Genomic DNA, 23122 nt, shown 5'->3' on the forward strand with positions numbered 1-23122 from the left:
ACAACCCTATGCAGTGCTACAGACTAGGAGAAGTCTGTCTAGAAAGCTGCCTGGAGGAGAGGGACCTGGGGGTGTTGGTTGACAACCGACTGAATATGAGCCAGCAGTGTGCCCATGTGGCCAAGAAGGCCAATGGCATCTTGGCTTGTATCAGAAACGGCGTGACCAGCAGGTCCAGGGAAGTTATCCTCCCTCTGTACTCGGCACTGGTGAGACCGCTCCTCGAATCCTGTGTTCAGTTCTGGGCCCCTCACCACAAGAAGGATGTTGAGGCTCTGGAGCGAGTCCAGAGAAGAGCAACAAAGCTGGTGAAAGGGCTGGAGAACAGGCCTTATGAGGAGCAGCTGAGAGAGCTGGGGTTGTTTAGCCTGGAGAAGAGGAGGCTGAGGGGAGACCTCATTGCTCTCTACAACTACCTGAAAGGAGGTTGTAGAGAGGAGGGAGCTGGCCTCTTCTCCCAAGTGACAGGGGACAGGACAAGAGGGAATAGCCTCAAGCTCCGCCAGGGGAGGTTTAGGCTAGACGTTAGGAAAAAATTCTTTACAGAAAGGGTCATTGGGCACTGGATAGGCTGCCCAGGGAGGTGGTTGATTCACCTTCCCTGGAGGTGTTTAAGGCACGGGTGGATGAGGTGCTGAGGGATATGGTTTAGTGTTTGATGGGAACGGTTGGACTCTATGATCCGGTGGGTCTCTTCCAACCTGGTTATTCTGTGATTCTGTGATTCTGTGATACTACTCCACAGTACACATTTTGACTGTGGTACATGGAAAGTAGTACAAATTTCAGTGAATATGAAAGTACAGCTCTCACCTTTCCTGTAAGTTGACGATGTTTATATGGACATTAGTAAGCAGTGGGTGATCAGCTGAAAATCCACTTTTAACAGTGTCATGGTATTCTATTTAGGTAGCCTTACTTTCTGCATCCTTTTGAAACAACAGATGGGTGGCAAGGGATGGGGCTGGAGTTTGAATACAACAGAACAACTGTTTGCAAGAGTTGTGCACAAAGGTAGGAGGCTAGAACACCCGAGGGAAATGTTTGCACAGGAGCGCAAAACAGGTAACTACGACAGGCAGTGTAAGATTATCAGAAAGAAAGGAAACAGGCTGCAAACGAGAAGGATACGTACCTTCTAAGGTGGAATTTGAGGTATCGCAGGATCCCTCTACTGGGCAGGAAAGTGCAGCTCATACATGACATCAGCTGCCAGTGGTGCAGATTGCCAGTACTGTTGGGATGCGGCATGTGGTTAGTTTGTTTGATGAGCTGACAGTACACTTCATCACGAAGGGGCTTTAAATCATGGCAGGTCTGCAGAATGCCTTGGATAATGGGTATGGGGTCAGAGACCGTCTCAATTTCCTGAAGGGAGTTAAAGATCTTCACTGCTTCATCCTGTAAGCTGCTGTAACCCTTCTCTTGTTGCACTGGGGAACAACCACAAAGGTGACAAGAGGTGAGCATCTCCTTAATTTTCTACTGGCCCAGCAACAATACTAGCAACTGCAGTAGTCTGTCACGGAACGGCAACCTGAGCATCATCTCATTTCCTAAACTTAATCTTATACTCAAAATTCATTAATGCTTCCCCTTTAAATGTGCAAATGCAGTTTCGTAAGTACTTGCCAACACCTAACCTGTCAACACTGCTAACCCACATACTGTGCAGAAAAGCTGAGTATAATGTTTTTAAGGGAAACTAGAATTGAAATCTAGTTCAGGCTTCAGGGTGTGCAGATAAGGAGTCTAGAGACAGCTTTTGACACCTCATCTGGAGACACAGCTGAAAGGGTGGCAGAAAGTCACCTCTGTGTAAACTGTCTCCTCACCTGAGAGCAGAGGGTCACTAATGCAGTTAAGGCATTAGGTGCCTGAATGCAGACACTGAAGCTTGGCTTACACACTTCCAAAACTCTGTGTTGTACCTATATTAGCTTTCACCTCTGAGCCAACACAAAATTTTGACAAGCTGCTGTACCACGGATGCAGTTTTTACATATCATTCAGATTTAAAATGCCTACACCAACACTGGCTATGTTTTTAAGCATCTAAATGTCTGGAATTGCTCAGAAGAAAGCAATTAACACAACACTGCTGCAGACTTCATTTGCCTTTGTGCATCCCTGAGGCTGTAGGTCCTTCTGAATCTCCTATGCAACCATTGCTTCCTCAGTAACCATGTATTAATAGTACAATACAAATACACAGCCATGTAGCAATAACTGTAGCAATAACTTCCAGAGTGTAAGTACGTCCTCTGTTAATTTCTCTGTATTTTGTCATTTTCCTGTGCTTTTACTTCACCATTTAATTTGATCCTTTGAGAGACCATGAGCAGCTACTCCACTTTCACTTTCTCCATGACAGTCTCCCAGCCCTAAGAATCTCTTTTTTGACACTGGTTTATTTGGTCTTTTAATTGTAGGCACATCTCTCTATGCCTTTGATCTTATTTGGGTAGGTTTCTGCCTCTCCTGTATCTTTATTAAGATGCCAAAGGCCAAACTGCATTCTGTATTCAAGATGCAGGTGCATGATACATCAATACAGCTGCACAAAGATTTTCTTTTTCCTTTTCTAAGCTTTCAAAACCTTGCACTAGCTGTTCTGTTCCTGTGCTCAGCACAAGACTTGGCATTTTCATAAAGCTATGGAAATACGCATTCACTTTCCTAAGCAGAACTAGATCACTCAGACCCATCACTGCCCCTGTGGCAGACTGTTTTTCCCAAATGCATTACTTCGCACATCCAGATTGAAATTAATTTCGGAAAAGATTTTACAACCCAGTCACTCCGTGTTACAGATTCTTCTAGAGGTCTTCAGCAGCAGCTTTCAGTTTTAGTACACCAAATGGTCTGGAATCATCAGCAAATCACTGGCTTTCTGGTCGCCTATCAAACAGTTTAGCTCTTTCATGCTTCTGAAGTATTTGAAGAAAGGATTCATTTAGTCTGGTTTTACAGCAGCTTCTTTATGAACTATCCCACTGCCAGTTGCATGACGTAATCCTGTTTTAGGATTTGCACTAGAGATGTTCGCAACCCAGCTGCAGCTCAAGGATGACAGGCTGCACATCTCCTGGATGGATGGTAAGTTATTTGCCCCCGTTTACTTTAAGATTCAGCGTTCCTAAGGTACAAGGCAGTGAACATAGAATACTACTGTTTAGAGAAAGGGACTGCTCCCTTTATCTGAACCCTGTGAGCTACACTGCCCCAAATAGACTTCACCTGCACAGAGAGCTTACAGACCACATCTGCGGTGCTCAGGCTTCACACCGATCCCAAAAACGTGAGAAAATTCAATCATGTGGGTAAAATACTTACAGTTGACACTAACATCCCCATATGGTAGTGGGAGCAACGGGGAATGCAAAGGGTGCTGGGTATATCGCAAGATTGGGTTCCTCCTATATGTCTGTTCCACTACTTCCAAGTTTGTGCTGTTTTCCTGAAAAAAAAAAAAAGGAATTATCCTCAAATGGGGATAGTTCTTTGATGGATGTCCTTATGCATTTAGGTTCAAGCTCAATCAACCTTATATAAGTTTCTGAGGTCCACAGAGGGACCAGGTTACCAAAGCATAATTCACATATGAAAATTACTCTGTACATTATTTCTGAAAATTAAACATAAGAATAGCTAGGCAGGGTCATACCAAAGGTCACCAAGCCCACAATCTTGACTTCAAAAGTGGCTTGTGGCTGATACCTAATGCAGGCGTGTAACAGGCATGTATAGCATGATTCCTCCCTGGCATATCCTTCAGACTTGGCAAATGGTTAATGGACTTTCTGACTACAGGTCCACCATGTTTAGTACATAACACTGAGTCGGTCCTCTCTGGATCTGTCTGGTTGTGCTATATGTGTTTACAAAAAGGACAACCAAAATGCACATGGTGTTCAAAACCTGGGCCCATCTCCCTATCATATACACTGTCATTGCGTTCTTCTATATTTTATCCTATATTCCTTCTCTAACAACTCAATGCTCCATTTGTCCTTGAACCCCAAGTTGAAGTTTTACAAGATGCTCCACAATTATTCTCAGCTCTTTCTTCCCGAATAGTTACTATCTAATTGCATCTAGTTTAGACCTCATCAAGACGTGTATGTTAACACGTACATTTCATCTGAAAGATGCTTTGGTGTGTCTTCTGATTCCAAATTTAATTTGCCACAGTTTATGGAAAGAAGCCTTTTCAAAACTTACTCCTGCTACAGTGGCACAACTCCTGTCTTTTAAATTATGTTTTCTTTCCACTCTTTAATCTGCTATTTAACCACACAAGCCTAAGGTGCAAAGAGGACTTAAGGCTATAGCAAGGTCACATGGCTGGTAGGAATGCAAAATTTTATATCTGTGTCCAGAGGATGCTTAGGGAGAGGGAAAGATGCAGCAGGGATTTACAAATGCTTAATGGTATAATTCTGCATGCAATCTTTAATTACACAGCAGCTGCAGCCTAGGTTTATGCCTATCAGTTCACATGCTAATTAAAAATAAAAAAAATAAAATTCACATTAAGATTTCATTATTTAGTTGCACAAACATTTAGATTTCTATGAAATAATTTTTTCTCCTTTAAGACAGCAACTCCATTACTTGCCAGACTCTCAGCAATGACATGGTAAGGCCAGTAGCGATCTGGTTGCTTCCAGCTCTCTTAGGAATTAGCGTGATGCCACCTACCCTGATGTCATGAATTAGTTGCTGTGTAGGTGTTTCTATGGGAACTTTGCTGTCAATGACACCTTGAATGGCAGAGGCCCAGCGCATAGCTTCATTCAACAGCTTCGTGTACAGTCTGTAGGAGTGCTTTCGTCCATGGACAATGATGTTCCAATAGCCTGTGGAGAAACAAGCTGGAAGGTGAAACTTGCTTCCGTGTTACCTTTTCTTTTTGCCTGTAGCATGTGGCTGAGGAAAACCCTTGCTGCTTTGATAGCAACATATGGTGTGTCTGGTTAAAACTGAATAGTTAGACATTAACGTCCCCCATACCTATATCATATTTATCAGCAGGAAGGCCCCAGTCTAGGTTTTGATACAAGGGTAGCTTCCCAAGGTACAAGTATCTTGCAGTGTAACATGAACACATCCCTGCCAACCAGACAGTTCACTCTCAGAGGCAGGGCTTGAGCTACACTGTGCTATTAATTACTTGGAAAATGACCACTCTAAACACAGCACCTGGTCAGATTGCCAAATGATTCTCATAACTTTTAAAAATAAAATTTTTGACATAAACTGAGAGAACAGGTTAGGATAATAACAATTCACTCTGATAAAGGCTGCCCAAGACATCTATTGAGATAAGAAATGTCAATGATTTCTTGCAAGTGAGTGGAAAAAAAATCCTCTCTCTCACTTTACTAAATACATCCAGCTTCCAGCCCTTTTTAAAAATATCCCAAGCAACTTCACTACTCAAATGTCCAGTATTTCAAGCCTTCTGAGGTTCACCTTCTTTTTTTGATGGGAGTCACCCTTCACCTCATAATCTAAGTTCCCCCCCAGACTCATAGTGCAAGCAGTGGAGGATCATCCCAGATCCTGCCTTCGAAGAACTGTGTCACTCTGCAGAGAAAGCAAACATAGGCCCTTGTCATCCTTTGTTTCTAACAGGTTGAGTGATGCTAGAAAAAAGACTTACAGTGTATGCCACTGCTGTTATTTAAGTGAATAATATTGACCCCAGAGACAAACGTAGGTCACGTAACAAAGTGACAGTTACTTACAGAGATGTGCTAATAATTACAGTGTTAGGTGTAAGAACTCGTACCCTTTTCCCTATTTGGGAAACACTCAGATAAACAGTAACACTAGTCAGTGAAAAAAACATCAGTACTGTGTATCTCTGTCAGGTGCAAGGGACTTGCTGTCACCTACATGGTATCCCCTTTGCAAGTCTCTCACAGTTTCTGTGGGGCTCAAATAAAAGATGTTTGCAGCCAGACACAGGGCCTCAGATAACATCAAGACTACCTTCTCAACATGTCACACCACTGCATTCATACACCACCCCTTCTTCAGGCAGCTCAACACATGCTAAATCTATTCATTATCACTTTCTTCCTCTTACCCGTGTCTTTGAAGACCCTCTCATCGGGCTGCACTACGGAGCAGAGGCTGTTGAGCACAAGTGTGCCAAGCTTGGCAGCTGTGCGCTCAGATGACTTGTAGTAATCAAGGGCAGTGTTTGTCAGAACAAACCAGCGTTTCTTCATCTTCAAAGAGGACATCTTGTTGCTGCTCTGAACCTCTTTATGAAGCCAGCCTAGCACAGGAACACAATGGTCAATGGTTTCACCATCACAGCAATTCCATCTTTGGCCTGGTGGCTCTCTAACTCCAGTACCAGAACTCCACTTCTCTGCAAAAAGCTCATGCTGGTACCTACCAGCTCTGCTTTAATGCTTCCTTAACAAGTAACAAACATCCAAATAAATAATATACTATTCATTCTTTGAAAGAGGTGCCAAATGCCTATTCAAATTTTGATAGAAAAGGTTTGGTGATACATGTCTTCTAGTAGAAAGATATGTAAGCTTCAGCCTCAGAGAATTATTCTCACTTCACTATGTCTACCAGAATCAGGTTAGTTCGTTTGGCTGAGGACAGCAGCAATCCCAGAGATCTCTCTCCCTCCTTCTCTACATGACAGGTGCCAGGAGGGACAGAGCTTTCTGAAAACAAAAGCTGCAGTGTCATGTTATAGTCAGTCTAAGCCAGCTGCTTCTAAACAGCAGCCATGCTCCTTCCTATTCCCTGACGGCATTTGCAATTGAAATTGAATTTGCTATTGCTTATTGAAATAGGCTATGGAACTAACATCAGAAAACTAAAGGGGTAAAGAAGTATTTATTTATTTATTTATCCCCCTTTGGCTTTCTAAATCTACCTGACAGGGAATTGGATCAGAGCCAGCACAACACAGGCAACCAGCGAGCAGGAGAGTGGACAGGGGCACAGAATGATTGTTTTGGGGGAGCAGCTACACCCTAGGTTGGATTAGCTGTAATGAAAATTCCCCCCCAGCTCATAAATGGAAGGTAAGCTTCACATGTTAGAAGCATTTCCTTTTACCTCTCACAAGGAATTCCTGGCCATCAACCTTAGATTCGCCTTTTGGTTTCTGCAGCAGGGAGATCCAATGATGCATCTCCTCAGGGGTGTCGCTGTTGCAGTGAATCACGCGATTAGCTGTGATGATCACAAAAGAATTTGGTCTGCCAGAAAACAAAAGCATTAAGATTGGCTGTAACCATACAAATACCTCAACTCACAGCATACCCAAAGCCATACCCTCTACCTTCTAATATGCAATGCAGAAAGTTTCTCCGAATACAAAGTACAGAGAAGCATAGGAACACTTCAGAGCATCTACTGTGCAGTTAGTCTGAAATTTGATGAATGCAGAGACCAGATAAATGGAATTAGGCATCTTACAAAGCTATTTATAAAGACTAGAAAACATTAATTAGCTAACGACCAGCTGTAAAACGTCCTGGGTTCACAGGCAAAGGGTAAGAATAGTTACAAGGTACCCTTTGATTGGACTTAACTAGTGCTGGTACCACTGGCCTGAGTTAGTACAGTCATTATCCTTGTACTTATTAAATCCAGTGATTCAGTAGCAAACACAGGTCCCAGCATGATCAGCTAAAATGAATTTGAGATTGGTTTTAAAAATGAGGAGCTGATCCTGACAAAACAGAAAAACTGTTACGTTGCTCCTAGATGAGTTTGCCTTCTCTTGCAATAAACTAACCTGTCCTACCAAAAGAATATTCACAATTTGGCATGGAACTGACACTTTACAGGAAAACACACAAAAAAATATGACCAGTTCCAAGAGGACCGACTTGGGAAGCTTTGAAAGCAAACACATATTTCTGTGAGAAAACAGAGAAATTAGGAAGTAGAATGCTACTATGAAGTAAAAGGCAAAATATACAAATCAGGCAACTGTCTGGCCATGGCATAAAACTACAGAAGATAAAAATAACTGCATAAAAACCTCTGTTGAAAAATAAGCATTCTCATCAGAATTTGTTTGACATTGATTCAAATACTGATACTCGTGAAGAATGCAGCTCAGCAGATGCATGAACAATTTTTGACAGTTCAGCTTACTATTTTTGCCTAAGTTTTTACTGGTACACCAATTAACTATGAGGAGCCGAGACTGAGAACTGGCTAAAACATTTTTATCAATGAAATCTTAGTTCACCACAAAGATATGCATTTTCTAAACTAGTAACCCCCAAGTCCTGGCAACCTGTGTGAAATAAACAGACCACAGATGTAAAAAGCTTAATAGCTGACATTTTATTTCAGCACTGTAGTAAAAATCTTTGCCCTGGCTGAACCCGTTAACACCATGGGAAATGGTTAAACGTTAACATAAAGTGATAGGAAATGTCCCATCATCTCTTCTCTAAAATTAACCAATCTGTGAACTAACCAGTCTGTGCTCTGTTGCATTGCAAAGATTCCAAGAAGAGTACAGATTTCTAAATTCATCCATTACTCTCCCACAACGCTGTTTCTTTCCCCTAAATTTACAAGATTAACTCAAAATGGCTCAGTTGAAAAACCTGGAAGTGCTGCTTTTGCTAGACATTTTTGTTCAGTATTATTAATAGGTAGCTATAATTTTTTGACATTGAGATTATGCTGTTTCCACTTTCAAGAGGGAAAAGACAAACTTTCACACGAAAATAGTTCTGTGAGCTTCCCTGTGAAGTGACATAGCTTGAAACAAGCTAAAGACCTCAGTTATGTTTATTTGTTTGGAGATAAATTCTGATAAGTTTAAACAAATGCAAAACCCAAAGAAAACCTGCACCTACGCAAAAAAATATGCTAGAGTTTCTGATCTAACAGATAGTCAGGTTTTTGTACCTACCTATCAGGATTGTCTGAGGCACAGACAGAGTCAATAAGCCCAACATCCAGGGTTCCCTGAACAGAGAGAAAGACACAGATAATAGAAATAGCTTGCATCTTAAATTACAGACATTCTCCTTTGTGAAGAGGGCTGGAACTGAAAACGTTCTTCTGAATTTCGATAGCTTGAGTAGAAATGAACATATGAGAAAGCCACGAGTGAGTCATCTTTGCTCCCTAAACAGCATGAGATGATGCACAAGGACTCCAACAGGACTGGGGGGAAAAGAGCTACAAATTTAAAGACAGCATTATGAAAGTGTGAAATAACCTCTGCTAGTATCTCGCTACTGGCAAAATACAGAAATACATTGTTCTTCCAACTGCTTATCTTCTGTCTGGAACAACTGTGACCGAGACTAGTCCCATAATCCCACCCAAAGGCATTTTATCAGCATGACACAGCCCCACTCTTTCCCCCCAAACCAAAGAGGGCTATTCGTGGTCAAGCTGAGCCACCCATTACAACCACACTGCCTACCCTCTTTCCTATCACTGTTTATAATAATTGCCAAACTTCCTAATACTGCTCATGATCTATGGCACTGTATGTGCTAGAAAAACCTGCACAAAACAGTTAAACACAGAGGGCTCTAAGCATGCCCACAAACTGGTTGCACAGTAACTCACCACAGCATTCTTTGGATTGGCTTGTTCATCTTGCATTTCCCTCAGCTGCTGCGCTGTAGCACTGTGTACTCGGCTCAGGACATTAAACCAACCACTGGCAAACAAAACAGACTCAAAGTTAAGATTTGGGTAGTGAAACTAACTCTAGAATATGATCAAGGAACCTGGAAAGCTGCCGGTGGGAAAATTTCTTCATTCACAATTTCCTGAGAACTATGCTACAAAATATCTCTTTCGTTTATCATTCCAGATTCTAATGTCTTCCTTCCTCTTTATTTATCCATGAAAATTCTGTGCACATTCTAAAGCATCTGCTCCTGCAAAATCCAGTTTTCTACTAGATTCAAGGAACTGTAGGCAGGCTCCCTGGCCTTACCAGGGAGCACATATCAGCAGACTGAGAAGAGCATACTGCAGTTGTAAACACAGGGTCAGCTGGGAATCTTTCTGGACTAGAGTCCCAGAGGTGCCTGGGAGCCTTCTTACCTAGTCCTTCTCTGATCTGCTCATAAACATGCAAGTCACATGGCTGTCAATTGATCCTGGGCTTTTTTATAGGTTAATTTGGAGTTACTTGTCTGTGAAAGGGCTTCTTTCTTGCTACAGATCTATCTGGTGGCTAAGGTCTCCTGCAGAACAAGCAGATTCTTATCTGCAGCTTCCAGTGAGATCAGCAAACATCTAGACTCCATGGAAAATTCTCGAAGTGAATACTCTACAGCATCTGTTAATCTGCCCTTTGCTATCACAAGTGTTGCTATTTTCTTCTCAGAACAGAGACTGACATGGGATTGACAGAGGCTACATTTGGTTTACACTTGTCCTAGCAATTCTGCAATGTTTTCTTAGGGCGTGCCTATTCCATTTGTGGAAGGTCTAGATTGAGAAGGTACTGTTAATTCAGCTACTGCCCCTTGAATTTGCCTGTTTCTTGTTCATGTGGCTGTTCTTAGTCTATTACTGTTAATTTGTCTCCAAACACCTTCTCCCTTCCTTCCCTTACACCCAAACGAAATAACAACAGACCCTAAATAACTTCACAAAATCAGATGAAAGTAGATGAGAAAAACAGTTACTCCAGCTGGGCTGTGAGAGCAGAAGCCTTGGTAAGAGTGGGAAGACATGAGCAGCTAGAGACAGTAACCTCTTAACTTGGCTTTGCATAGCCAGAACAGGTTGTCCAACCTGCCCTCAAACAACTGATTCCTACTGACTGGCCAGGACACCAAGAAGGAAGGACGTGAGTCATTTGTTTGCTTTGTACTGGGAAGATTTTATCAGATGACACTACAGACTCTGATAAGCTGCAGCCTTTTCTCTGTCTCCTGGATAAAATCCAGCTGCTTTTGCAATCATTTACAGACAACATGAATAGACTTTTTGTTTGATTCAAGATTCCATTCAACAAATAAATCAGCTATTAGACGATTAGTTTATATTAAGGTTTTGTGTGTTTCCTGAAGTAACCCTTGAATTCAGCATGCTCACAGCCACGTAAGAAGGTGGCAGCCCTGACTGACTGACTGATAGGCTGAACCACCATCTCAGTAGCTGCAGCTGGAAGTTCCCAAAGTAGTACCTCTCTGTAAGCACAAAATGAGGCTCAGGAATGAATTCCCTCTTTTCTCCAGCAAAAGGAAAGTGATTGTTTCCCAGGCTCTCCCATGAGTAGCTAGTTTAGATCTGCACTGAATGAACAAACTTAACAAAACTCCTTCTTGTACCTGGCATCTTCTGGTGACTCTGCAACAATGTGATAAACTCTGTCTTCTGTCACAATGTCCAAAGCATTCTCCTTCTCATGAATGTCTACAATCTCCCTGGAACACAGCAAATCATAAGAGTAAAAGCTGAAATTTTTTTACAGGCATAAATTGCATCTAGCCATATTTTTCTTAATTTGTTTTTCCCCCCATCATTCACTTCCCCATACAGAAAGAAAATTGTGGGTTCAGATGGCTTGTGACTGACAGAAATACAAAATTCCTTCAACACAAATTAAGACATTTAGAGTCCCCTTAAAATTATTTGTACAGTTAGTATACCACAAAACCAAAGATCAAGGTGTTAAACAGATTTTCTTCAAGACACCAGGAAACTAGATGAAAGAAGAGATCACAAGGAGATTGATATAGAGGACTGCTTACAAAGTGGGATGCACCTCTCTTTTTGGTACTTCACAGGTCCGCTTAATGCTAACAGGTCTCTAGTCTCTCCTTTCTTACAGCAGGAGCTGAGGAATTGGCTGTGGCAGCAAACACAGCATTCAGGACTCAGAAAAAGGCATAGTACATACTGCCAAACTGAAATCCCGCTGTGAGAGTCATACCACCTCTGTGAGATGCCTGGAGAAGCCAGGAAACAGATGGAGTCAGTGTAGGGGAGAATGCATGGGGTATGTACTTAATTAGCCCCTGCTGGTCTGGCTCCATCCACAGAGTGGAAAGAGCTTCTGCTGGATTATGAAATGCAAGACTGGAAAAAAATTATCAAGTAATTCCAGACTCCCTCCAGAGTAAAAGTAGAAGCTCTAATTGTCTTTCCCTTCCGTTATGTTTCCGATTCTCCTAACCCTATGGGAGATACACAGGCCAATGAAGTGGCAGCACTGGACAATTCATTATTGATTTAGAGACTGAATACTAGGGATCAAAAGGATTCTTTTCTTCACTCACTTTGCCCTTCTGATATCAATCGTTCCCTTCAGCTTTTCCTCACTATCATTCTCAAAGTACATCAGCTTGGATTCTCGAAGCACAAACCAACGGCGTTTCCAGTTGCGTCGTGAAAGCGTTGACATGCCTCCACCTTTCTTATAGAGCCAGCCTGACTTCAGTGCCTCTTGCTTGGTGCGGAACCACATGAAGGCCTCGTTCTTCAGAACACACCAGCGTCGCCTCCATGGGTTCATGAGACCTCCTGAAAAGTGAGAGAGCAAGATTTCATCAGACATGCAACAAGGGCCGTGCTTTGGTTCTGATCCTGCTTCACGGGCACTTAGTTGCCACTTCAGTTCCTATGTGAAACAAAGGAGCTGTAGGAGAGAAACAAGGTTATGCTTAAGTTTGGACAGAGAAAAACCAGAACAAACTAGTGAAACAAATACAAAAACATAGAAATATATGCACTACTCAAATATTTTTGTGCTGTTTTCAGTTTTGCAGATCAGAATGAGTCATTTAATCCCACACCAAGTAGGCATAATTAGGTCTCAGTGGTAAAGATATCCAGTCTAATTCCCTGACATCCACCTCCTAGATCTTTGTTTTATTTGCTTGTTTTAGAATCATAGAAGAAGAAAGAAAGAGAATAAACAGAGAACTAAGATCAAATGAAGATGATGATTCTGGAGAAACAGCAGAGAAAAAGGGTTTCCCGGTTTCCACCCTTCTCTGGTTTCGGCTAAAGCCGCTTACCTTTCATGTAGAGATAGCTGTGAAAATAGGGTGGTCCTGAGCCATTGAAGAGAGTGACTCGTCCATTACAAAACTCTTCATCTGTATCAATGTAAACATCCACTTCTTCTTCACTGTCCAGAAACTGAAAGAAAAAGAAATACAGGCTACTTGGGTTTTCCTGGTCACAGGAGGACAGGAGCAAATTAACAAGGCTGGAGAAGTCACATGATCAGAAGGTGCAAAACTATATATACTCCCTTTAAAAAAAAAAAGCAATACGGTAAAACCAGAAGCTTAACAGCTCAACTATTAATGCTTAAAGCAAGAGCCTCCAGAGCACAGAATTTTCATACTAGAGAGTGACATTAAGCAGTGGACATGGCTAGAAAACTCCAGTTACCTGCTGTAATAAACCTTCCGGTTACAAGGCAGAGCCCACAGAACAAAATCTAATTTAATGAGATTAATAGAGAATTTTTTTGTTTTGGAGAAGTTTTCTGATTTCATTGGCAGACAGCCCAGGATGCTGGGCAAGACAGAGCACTGATCTAAGCTCAGCAAAGAAATGTCTAGGTTTCGGTTGATTAGAGAAAAAAAGCACATTCCAGGATAACTGAACCCTAAAACCAAAGATCTAAATTACTGAAATAATAATACTGCATTTACTCATCCCTGCTCTCCAACTAGATAATGGTCCTCAGCCATAAAAACACACTTTACACACAAAATCGCAAATTACCCATCATTTCCTTTACCTTAAATACAACTTCCTTTGATCAGCTTTATTAATTTAATACTAATGAAAGCAGCTCATTAGGCCTTTTCCTTCCTCAAATGATATAGCTTCTTTTCATTTTTTCCCATCTGCCCTCCCTCTGTGACCCTTTCGTGCTCCTCTTTTTTCTCATTCCTGTTCCACTCATTTATTCTCCCTCTTTTACCACTAAGATTGAAAAAAGCAGGTACTCTTGGATCAGCAGCTACTGCTGGGATCTTGACCCAGCTGCAGATACCTCTTCCCATACCAACTGGATTTATAATGTCTTATGCACTTAGAAGCCAAATAAAACTCTCCACTTCTATTTACATTTTAAGAAGAATGTTAGAAACTGGCCTAGGCTGTGACAGAATTCATGACTTGAAGACTACCTGACAGTAATTTGTGAGTACCTGCCCACAAATAAGGTACCTTTACTCAAGCATATCCCATCAGAAAATATTCTGATGGCTGGGAGCTGACATTAAGGAAACGCAAACAGGAAAAATAATGCAATGTTTTTCAAGAAGGGACATAGTCTTCCATTGGAAATGAACAGCAAAGGAAGTAAGTTGAATTCCTTAAAAAAAAAAAAAAAAATCAATCTATTTCAGAAGATATTCTGTAGTTGAGGTCTCTGTTGTCACAGACATCATTTATCTGAGGTACTTTTATTGCTGTCATTGGCTTCACACTTGAACTCCTCAAAATCTAAAGTGGGCTTATGTGATATCCTGTTCTGTAATGGAATGTATAGTTGCATTATTAAGCCACTAGCCTGAGGGTACTCAGGAAGTCCAGAGTCTCATGTGGGACCTAAGCTGAGATGCTTCAAGTGCAAGGCTATCAGCCCAGCCCTGTCATAGTCCCTGTGGTAGGAATTAAAAGGTTCAGTGGTCTTGGCTATGTGTGCCAGAACATAGTCTGGATCAGCACAGTAATTCCTTCTAGCCTTAGAATAGCTTAAAACTTGTACACAGCAGCTGAAAATAAACCCTTGACTCTGAATAGTAATGGGAATAGAACAAGAGAAGTTTTAGTGATGGAAACAAATCAAACCTCAGCCTTTTCTGTTTCCTCTTGCGATTGTCCACTGCAAGCTCAGGCTACTTCTCAAATATCTCTCTAAGATAGAACATACACCTACAAGATACTAGTTGCCTGCTTTAAGTCATCCTAAAGAGTGTAATATTGATATATGGTGATCAGAACAATCTAAAATTGCCTAGGTACACACACGCTAGCTTCTGTACCAGAAGACAATGGAGAAGCCCTTTGGCCTTCGGCCTATCTCCCACTCTTTCCTTTTTTTTAAGCAGATTACTGATGCAAGGGAGTTTTATATTAGTAACAACACCCAGAGCAAGCAGGCATACAGTAAGAAGGCAAGGATGTTATAAGCATTAAAAAAGTCACCCTGAAGTCCAGAAAGGTTAAGGGAGGGATTCTTACCGAGTCAAGGCTGCCACGGTTGGAATCCAGGCTGGTACCATGAGAGTGTCTCAGACCTTCCTCACCACTAAGAGGTTCAGCTGAGGCGCTACCTGCATCTCCACAGCCATCAAACTCCTCATGGTCATAGTCAGACTCTACATCTGGAGGAGGAGTGTATATTCGCTCTTCCACCTCTCCGCTGTTACTCCTCTGTGTACTTGAGACAATACTGTAAATGCTTTCTGCTGGGTCAGATAGGGCTCTCTGCTCCTTCGGGCTAGTTGTTCTTTCCACAGGCTGTCCTGGAGCAGGGACAATCTCTCCCACTTCCTTTTGGAGAAGTAAAAGGCTTGTGTCTGCAACCTCCTCTGAGTAGCTATTGCTGTTTCTCGTGCCATGCTGATTCAAGACCACCAAGCTGGAAGTTGGCCGTCCTTCATCATCAGCATGAAAACCTTCGTCTACTTCTTCTTCAGCCAGTGGTGCCACCAGGCTGCAGTCAATGTTGAGTGTCCCCTCACTAGAAAGTGAACGCTCCAAATTCTGCACACTTTCATCCAGATTGCCAAAATCCAGCAGCTCCAAGAATTCCTGGGCAACCCTAGATGCCTCCTTTTCCAGCCTCTGGATCTCTTCTTCTCGTTGCCGATTGATTTCATTCCTGGTGTTTTCACAGATGATAGACATGTGATCTTCCTTCTGTTGCTGCAACTTCTCAATCTCCTTCTCCAGTCGTAAGATCTCCTCCATCTGACGTCTCTCTTCTTCTTGCAGTGGAATATCAACCTCTTCAGTCTTTACTGCTTCCACCTTAAAGAATTCAGAATAGTGTTAAAGCAGTTTCTCCAAATTATTTGTGTTCCTTGCCTGGACCTTTCATTTTTCTGATCTCTCGCTTGCCTTGTAATTCTAATCTGCAAAAAGATGACTCTGAGCATCCTGCAAACATTCATGGTATAAAAGCTAACGGCAGAACTACTGGATCTTGAGGTACAAAATAAAGCCACCCTCCCCTCCATGGAGGACACTGAAAACATACACATACAAGAAAAAAAGCCCAAAAATAAATTCCAAAAGGATTTAATTTATTTCCTGATAGGAGTATGACAATGCAGCCAATGAACTGACACATTTAAGCCACAATCCTTTTTTTCTTTACAGTTATTCTTTCGCTTATTCTCCACTTGACTCTTACTTGTGGACAAATGCATGTTTATATTCTAATCTGTCATCTCTCCTGAACAGAGTTGGCCTTAAACTGGGGAACAAGTGGTTTGGGAAAAGAAAGAAAAGATACACAGCTGTTTTCACACACCTATGAGTAGGTGGTCTGCTCTTTGACATATAAAGAGCCAACAATTAGATCAGTTACAATGGGTTTATTTTAGCCATGGTAGCAGCCAGCTGTACTCTTACGTTGGCTATTACAGGCAACAATCCAGCAAAACAATGTAGCTCATCACAAGGTCACATAATAAGCTGAAGCAGTAGAGATAACAAAGGACGTTGCATATTGAATATAGAAATTTTCAAATAGGAACTATGCAACCAGGTACATAAGTCTTGAAAAAAACCCACTGCCTTGTAAACTCTATGCACCTCTGCCAAAGCCAAACACCTGCAAGTTTTTGTTCAAAGCCCATTTTTTAAATCATGTTGCCACAATAACAGTATTAGCTCCAGGGGAAGTGTAGGCAGTGAAGGAACCTTCACAGATACTCAAGAGAAGACATAAGAACAGAATAACTGTCAAGCTTACCTGATCCACCTGGAGTAGCGCATTCAGTTGCTCTTTTTCTCTGTTAAAACACAAGATATGATAGTCAGAGATAGACCTAGTTCTCCTACATGAGGCTTTCAGAATTACATGGACGCATCATCCCTTCATGGATAAGGTTAAAATAAGGTACCTGTTGTTAAGACTGATTTAAAAGCTTTTGTAATTTAGTAAAAATCCAATTCGCTGTGGTTGGCATGACCTTTGTGGATACAACAGATTTTCCCCATGCACTTAACTTTCAGATCAATCAGGAAATCGGATTAGTTGGAACACACTAGGAAGGACATTGGAAACAATGACAGAAAGACAGATCAGTTAGACTCATGATAAAGATAAACAGAACCTTCTGAATTACTCTGCATCTGTTGATATAAAATGAGGTTGTACATGTATAACTGACATATATCAGGAAACTTTGTTTTTTAAGAAAAATAATAATAGAATTACTGCAATGCCAGCATTGAACTTGCGTTTTATTTTGCTTTTACTGTATTAAAGCCCCACATAAATTATCGGGTTTTTTTACTTTCTTAAATGACTAAGCTGACAACTTCTCATTCTGAAGACCTGGGTGTTCCAGCTTGTGTAACTTCTCAGTGGCACGTGAAACCAAGTTTACTAGTAAAGGCTGTAAGAGTCAGTTTGTTAGTAAACATGAGTAGAGGATAAAAACCCTATCACACTGTGCTGCATCTCCATCCAGATCAAAAAGGTTTTACTCCAAGGAAAAGCTGTCACTATGGCTAGTTTCTCCATAGCAAGCATGCTACAAGCATCTTAACTAGTAAACATAAAATTGCCAGGGTCATGCATAGGGAGCAGGGATAGGATGTAGCCGGATGGAAGAGTCTACCTGTTGCAACCACTGTGCAGCTTAATTCAGACTGTCCATGGTAACTTTCAAATCTATAATTCAACCCCAAGCAGAATAGGGGGGCAACAATATTTATTTCCCAGGCCCTGCAGCTTTTCCCAGCCAAATTCCAAATTGTATCCTTAAAGCTCTCTCTCACTCTGTCTCAAAAAAAGAAAAATCCAGTAAATGTTTATAAATGAAAGCTGACATAAGTGAGATCCCGATGGTTCCAACTCTACTAAAACATCTCTAACAGTAGTCATGAGTTAAACAACTGCCTTAAACGATAACAGGGTTCAAGAAGCAGAGCCATTTTAAATCAAATCAGGAACACCACCCACAACCTACACATTAATTCCTCTAACTGCTCCTCACGTTTTTTAGACCTCTGATATTCCTTGCTGCTTTCCACCATCTCCAACTGATTCAGACTCTTCCTGTAATGTGATATCCAAAATTAGGGACAGTACTCCAACTGAAGCCCTACCAGTGCCAAGCGGAACAGAATCACCCCCACATTTTACAGAAACAATCCTGTTTATAGACAGCATTTGTCTTCTCTTTTCACACAGCATGACACTGGTGACTAATACTCAGGTTAGCCTCCAGACCTTCTTCCTGCTGTTGAAGTAGGCATTCCTCCTTCTCTCTCTGTGCACTTGATTATTCCTAACTGTAGGTCTGCACACATCTGTACTGAAAGCTATCCTATGTTTTCCAGACCAGAATTTGCCAGAATTATTTGAACTGTAATCCCATCTAGCTATATACTTACAGGCCCTCACCAGTTTGCTTTGTAAACTTAATAAGGATATTCGTATTTCCTCATCCAACTTATTATTAAAACATTGCACAAGTATCATATCCAGCACAGACCATGGAAGAATCCCATTCAACAAAAATCCCATTTAACAAAAAACTGCTTTTGTTTACTGATTGAAATGCAATAACACAATGAAGTTAAACTACATATCCTCATCTTGCTTCCTGTACTTTTTTCCAAACCACACTCCTTATAGTGTCATAGGGTACTTTTGTAACATGTGAAAGCCTTTACCTACCCTCTATCTACCCAAAGTCAAGTTAACCTGCCCTCTATGGCTTTTCCCTATCTACAAGGCATGTCATAAGCTAGCACAGAAGGGAACAGGCAACTTTAATGCTGTCTGTTTTTCAAAAATCCATACTGGCTCTTAACTCTTTTATCAAGCATTTACAACAGTTAGATTATTTGTTTTGGTATTTTCCTGAAACTGAGTTTGGGCTGACTGGTCCACTATTCCCTTTTTTCTTTTCACATTTCAAAAGGTGGCTATTAGGTCTGGCATTTTCCAGTTTTATGGAGACTGCATTGTTATCCACAAAGAGAATAGCTACTGATTCAAACCACTTCAGCCAGTTCTAAAAGTACCCAAACATTAATTTCATCAAGTCTGGATGAAGTCTTTGTAATCTGATTTACCTGAGCTTTCTATAACCTTTTATCTCCCTGCTAGGTTCTGAATTCTTGCACATCTGTGCTAACTGTATTTAGAGTTCAACAGTTAAACCTTTTGGGGAAGAAAAAAAAAGCATCAAATACCTCTGTTTTTTCAGCATTGTATTTTTTTCTTCCTATTGAACAGGAAGAAGTGTAGACCAAATTGCTCCATGCCTCCCTTTTATTAACCGTGTATGCATAACTTCTACTTCGTTATAGGTCAAATTGCATCTTGGTCCTTCTAATTTTGCCCCTGCACGTGCATTGGGGTTTTTTTTGCCTGTTCTCAACAGATTACCCGATCTGTAATTTCTGTGGACTTCCACCTTATTTTTGAGGTCAAATGGAAGTTCAGGATTTAGTCAAGTTGGTTTGCCAATACCTTTTTTGGCTACTGACTCTGAATGAAGCCATTGTCTACGTCAAGTACACAATGAAAGCAAAACAAGCATTTCACCTGATTCCAAGAAACACTGACGCTTCTTTACAATGATGCTGGGTTCAACGTATCTTTCATGGGCTGTGAACTAAAGGGCAAGGGCAAAAACACACAAAAATGAATAAGCTAAATAGGTCCTTTTATCTAAAGCTAGGTAGAGACAAGCTCTGCTTAGTACAATGAGGACTTCAGACCTGAAATAGCATAAGCAGCATTTGGTATCTGCAAATTAGTTACTGACATTCTGAACCTGCACAGCTTCCTGTTGCTGATGTTCTAAATTGACACATTGATAAAACAGAGCCTTCAGTGCTATCCAACAAATTCCTTGACCAAACTGTTCATCATTGGTGTCACTGACTCCATGGCTTGTCTCAGCAGCTATATCACCCTACTGTCTCCAGCGAACCACAGGCAATCTTTTTTCCTCGTGACATGCCTCTAACCTTAGAATTTGCTGATGCTTCTCACATGTCTTACTCTGCCAATAACCAACCTCGGGAAAAGTATGTAACAAAAACCTATAAGAAACACGACCAACTATTTATGAAAAACTTGGAAGAGCCACAGGATTATTTGTATAAGGTTTTATGCTTCTTAAAAACAAAATATTATCAAAAGAGACATTTATTATGGATAGGATGTAGGTAACCATGGAGTGAACAGTAAATGATACATTAAATGTAGGATTCTCAAGAGATGCACGGTCACTGCTCTCAGACTGTCTCTTTTTGTAACATTAGCTTTTCCTTTCCCCCTCCTGATCTCTCAGCACATCCACATCCCAGATGAGAGACACAAAATAGCAGGAACAGGGAGAATGTGTATTCTAACGAGTGTAAGAGCTGCAGCAGCAGCAGAGATGTGCTGCCCGTCTTGCTCTCTGACCCAGCTTACTGGACACACAAAGACCCGTGGTACTGGTACCTTCTTGGACTCCTAACTCCTCCAGATTTTGGAAGACTGAATAAAACTTTGTTTGCCACTGCAAAGGCAACAAGAAAATTACGCACCGCTGCCCAGTCAGTGAAACTGCTTCTTTTCATGTACATTTCAAAGCAGAAAAACACTGAATGAGGTAAAAATACACCAGAATTAGCTTTCCTAGAGGAAGTGGGACACTCCTTTTCCATGGTACTTTTCTACTCTAAACTGGCCACAGCCCACCCCAACCCTGCCCCCTGGTACTGGGACACTGTTTCATGCAACTGCTGTTCCGTGTATCAGTACCCCAGACCCGCTTTCACGCTGTGGCAGCTTCAGTGCTAGGGAATTATGAGTGCAAGATACCATCTTGTACCTTTCCTTCACCTCTTCCTCTTCCTGTTTCCTCCTACGCTCCTCCTCTTCTTGCCATTGTCTTTCCTCTTCCTCTCTTCTGATCTGTTCTTCCTCTTCTTGCCTTCTTCTCTCCTCCGCTTCCTGCTTCCGCCTGAGTTCCTGCTGCAGCAGGTGCTGGTAGAGGCTGCGAGCCAGGCGGCCACGCCAGTGCTTCTGCAAGGTGATGGCAGAGGCCTTCAGTCGCAGCAGGCTCTTCTTCCAGAAGTACGCTCGGTAGTTCTTTTGGATTATAACAACACTGGCTAGCACTTTTCGATACTTCTTCCTAAAAACAGAACCAGACACATAATGCACCATGAAGCAATACATGCGTTGCATTTCCCATGCCGGCATGTATTGACCAATCTTACCACATCCAGAGAAGAATATTGGAAAAATATTGCTCAGAAATGACATTATTTCTGTTCCCTACTGCCGCTACCCATAAATCTTATTCTCCTCATTGTTCTCATTCCTATATCTATCACTGGTTTGTTTCTGTAGGCATCTACTTTCATGAAGACCCTTCAAGGATGAAGGAGAGATATTAGGCACACGAAAAGAGAAAGTCCACCAGCCCAAAGTCTCCTTGCGTTGCACATGACACACATTCATTGTGCGATTAGCATAATCACTCTGTGTGGATTTTTTTGTCTGGATTTTTTCTAATAAAAACATACAAGCGGCCTTACTGTATGGGAAGAGTCCTGTATTGCCACAGCTTCTAAGTGGCCAAAAGCAAATTAGTCCACAAAAAGCAACAACAGATCTGGTCACTTTAATCTCCCTGTTGTTTGGGGGAAAACACAGTGATACTACAATATTCATTGCTGAATGTAACATAGTAACAAGCTTCCACAGACATAGGAATATACTGCACAATATCTTGCTTAAACAACAACAAGATCAAATCAACTTTGCAGCCCTTTAAAACAAAAAAACACAGTAGGGCCCCAAAAGAAAATAATCATCCTCCAGTATTTGTGTGGTTTAGTGAAGTTCTAGGAAAGTCAGTTCTTCCCTCTGGACCTGAAAAACGGTCACTGGTAGAAGTTTGTACATGATAGACAAACTGGGCAAATAACAAAAGGGTTACTATTGCACAGTAATCTGGATCAATTCGTAAACTAGATTAAAGCAAACACTGAACAGTTTAAAAAGAGCCAAACGTAAGGTCTTCTATTGAAGAACCAAAGGCCAAACACACCTGATGTAGGACTATGTTAAGAAGCAGCAAAAAAGGATTTAGAGGCCATCAGGTGAAGGCAAACTCCCAACACACACAAAAAAGTGCTATTGGGATTCTTATGCTTGCAAGCAGAAACATAGTGTAGAAGGAAACTTTACTGCTACTTTTATCTTGTGTTCAGTGTTAGCACCTCCATTTCAAGAACAATCTTAAGATGCTCAAGTGATTTCTGAGGAAGCAGGACTAGAACAAGAAGTTCTGGCTTATAGAAGGAACATGCTTAATCCTTAAGAAAGAGAAGTCTAAGGAAAGGCTTGATCCCTGTCAAAGTACCCACATTTTTGGTTACAATTTCAATTTATCCAATAGGGAAAATAATAAGATTTAATTGACCTGAAGCTGAAGTCTATTCAGACTGGAAATAAGTGGACATTTTTTAAAGTAACTGAATACATTTAGACATCTCTCTGCAGGGAAATAATCATTAGCGCTATTCAAATCAAATCATTCTTTACTCCAAAACAGAATATTCGGGGGAAAATTCTATGGGGCTGTTACTCAGGATCTTGGGCCAGTAGACTACAGTAATCCTGGGAGGTCTTACAGTCTTAGAAAGTATTCCTGGAAACAGCACAGTACTGTCATATATCCCTCCCACAGACCTGCAGCCCCCTGAGGAGAAGACACACCTCAAAATCCCCTCTCTGGCAATCAAACCCCCTTCAAATGGCAACAGGGACCCACACTGACAGCTTGCCACTTCCCTGCACATCAGATATGTCAGCCTAGTCAAGAAAATCAGAAGGATGCTCACAGCAGTAACATGCACGGGTCACGCTCTTTTCTGTAAGTATTAAGTCAAAGTGAGGAAG

The 23122-nt window shown here is 41.4% G+C and overlaps 1 protein-coding gene across 2 annotated transcripts in view; it reads right to left on the reverse strand.

Annotated features, from left to right (window-relative positions):
* Positions 1-23122, reverse strand: part of LOC138722727 (unconventional myosin-X-like) — a 93810-nt gene that overhangs the window by 9403 nt on the left and 61285 nt on the right. For both annotated transcript variants that reach the window (XM_069861241.1, XM_069861242.1), the window contains 13 exons: positions 21042-21347; positions 16946-16985; positions 15205-15996; positions 13014-13137; positions 12273-12516; positions 11322-11417; positions 9598-9691; positions 8927-8982; positions 7102-7244; positions 6098-6292; positions 4705-4862; positions 3337-3460; positions 1136-1433 (listed from right to left, as the gene is read on the reverse strand). In XM_069861241.1, the coding sequence (XP_069717342.1) occupies positions 1136-1433; positions 3337-3460; positions 4705-4862; positions 6098-6292; positions 7102-7244; positions 8927-8982; positions 9598-9691; positions 11322-11417; positions 12273-12516; positions 13014-13137; positions 15205-15996; positions 16946-16985; positions 21042-21347 (2670 nt within the window). The remainder of the gene's footprint in view (positions 1-1135; positions 1434-3336; positions 3461-4704; positions 4863-6097; positions 6293-7101; positions 7245-8926; positions 8983-9597; positions 9692-11321; positions 11418-12272; positions 12517-13013; positions 13138-15204; positions 15997-16945; positions 16986-21041; positions 21348-23122) is intronic.

This window comes from Phaenicophaeus curvirostris, chromosome 7 (genome assembly GCF_032191515.1).
Source record: "Phaenicophaeus curvirostris isolate KB17595 chromosome 7, BPBGC_Pcur_1.0, whole genome shotgun sequence".
Lineage (NCBI taxonomy): Eukaryota > Metazoa > Chordata > Aves > Cuculiformes > Cuculidae > Phaenicophaeus > Phaenicophaeus curvirostris.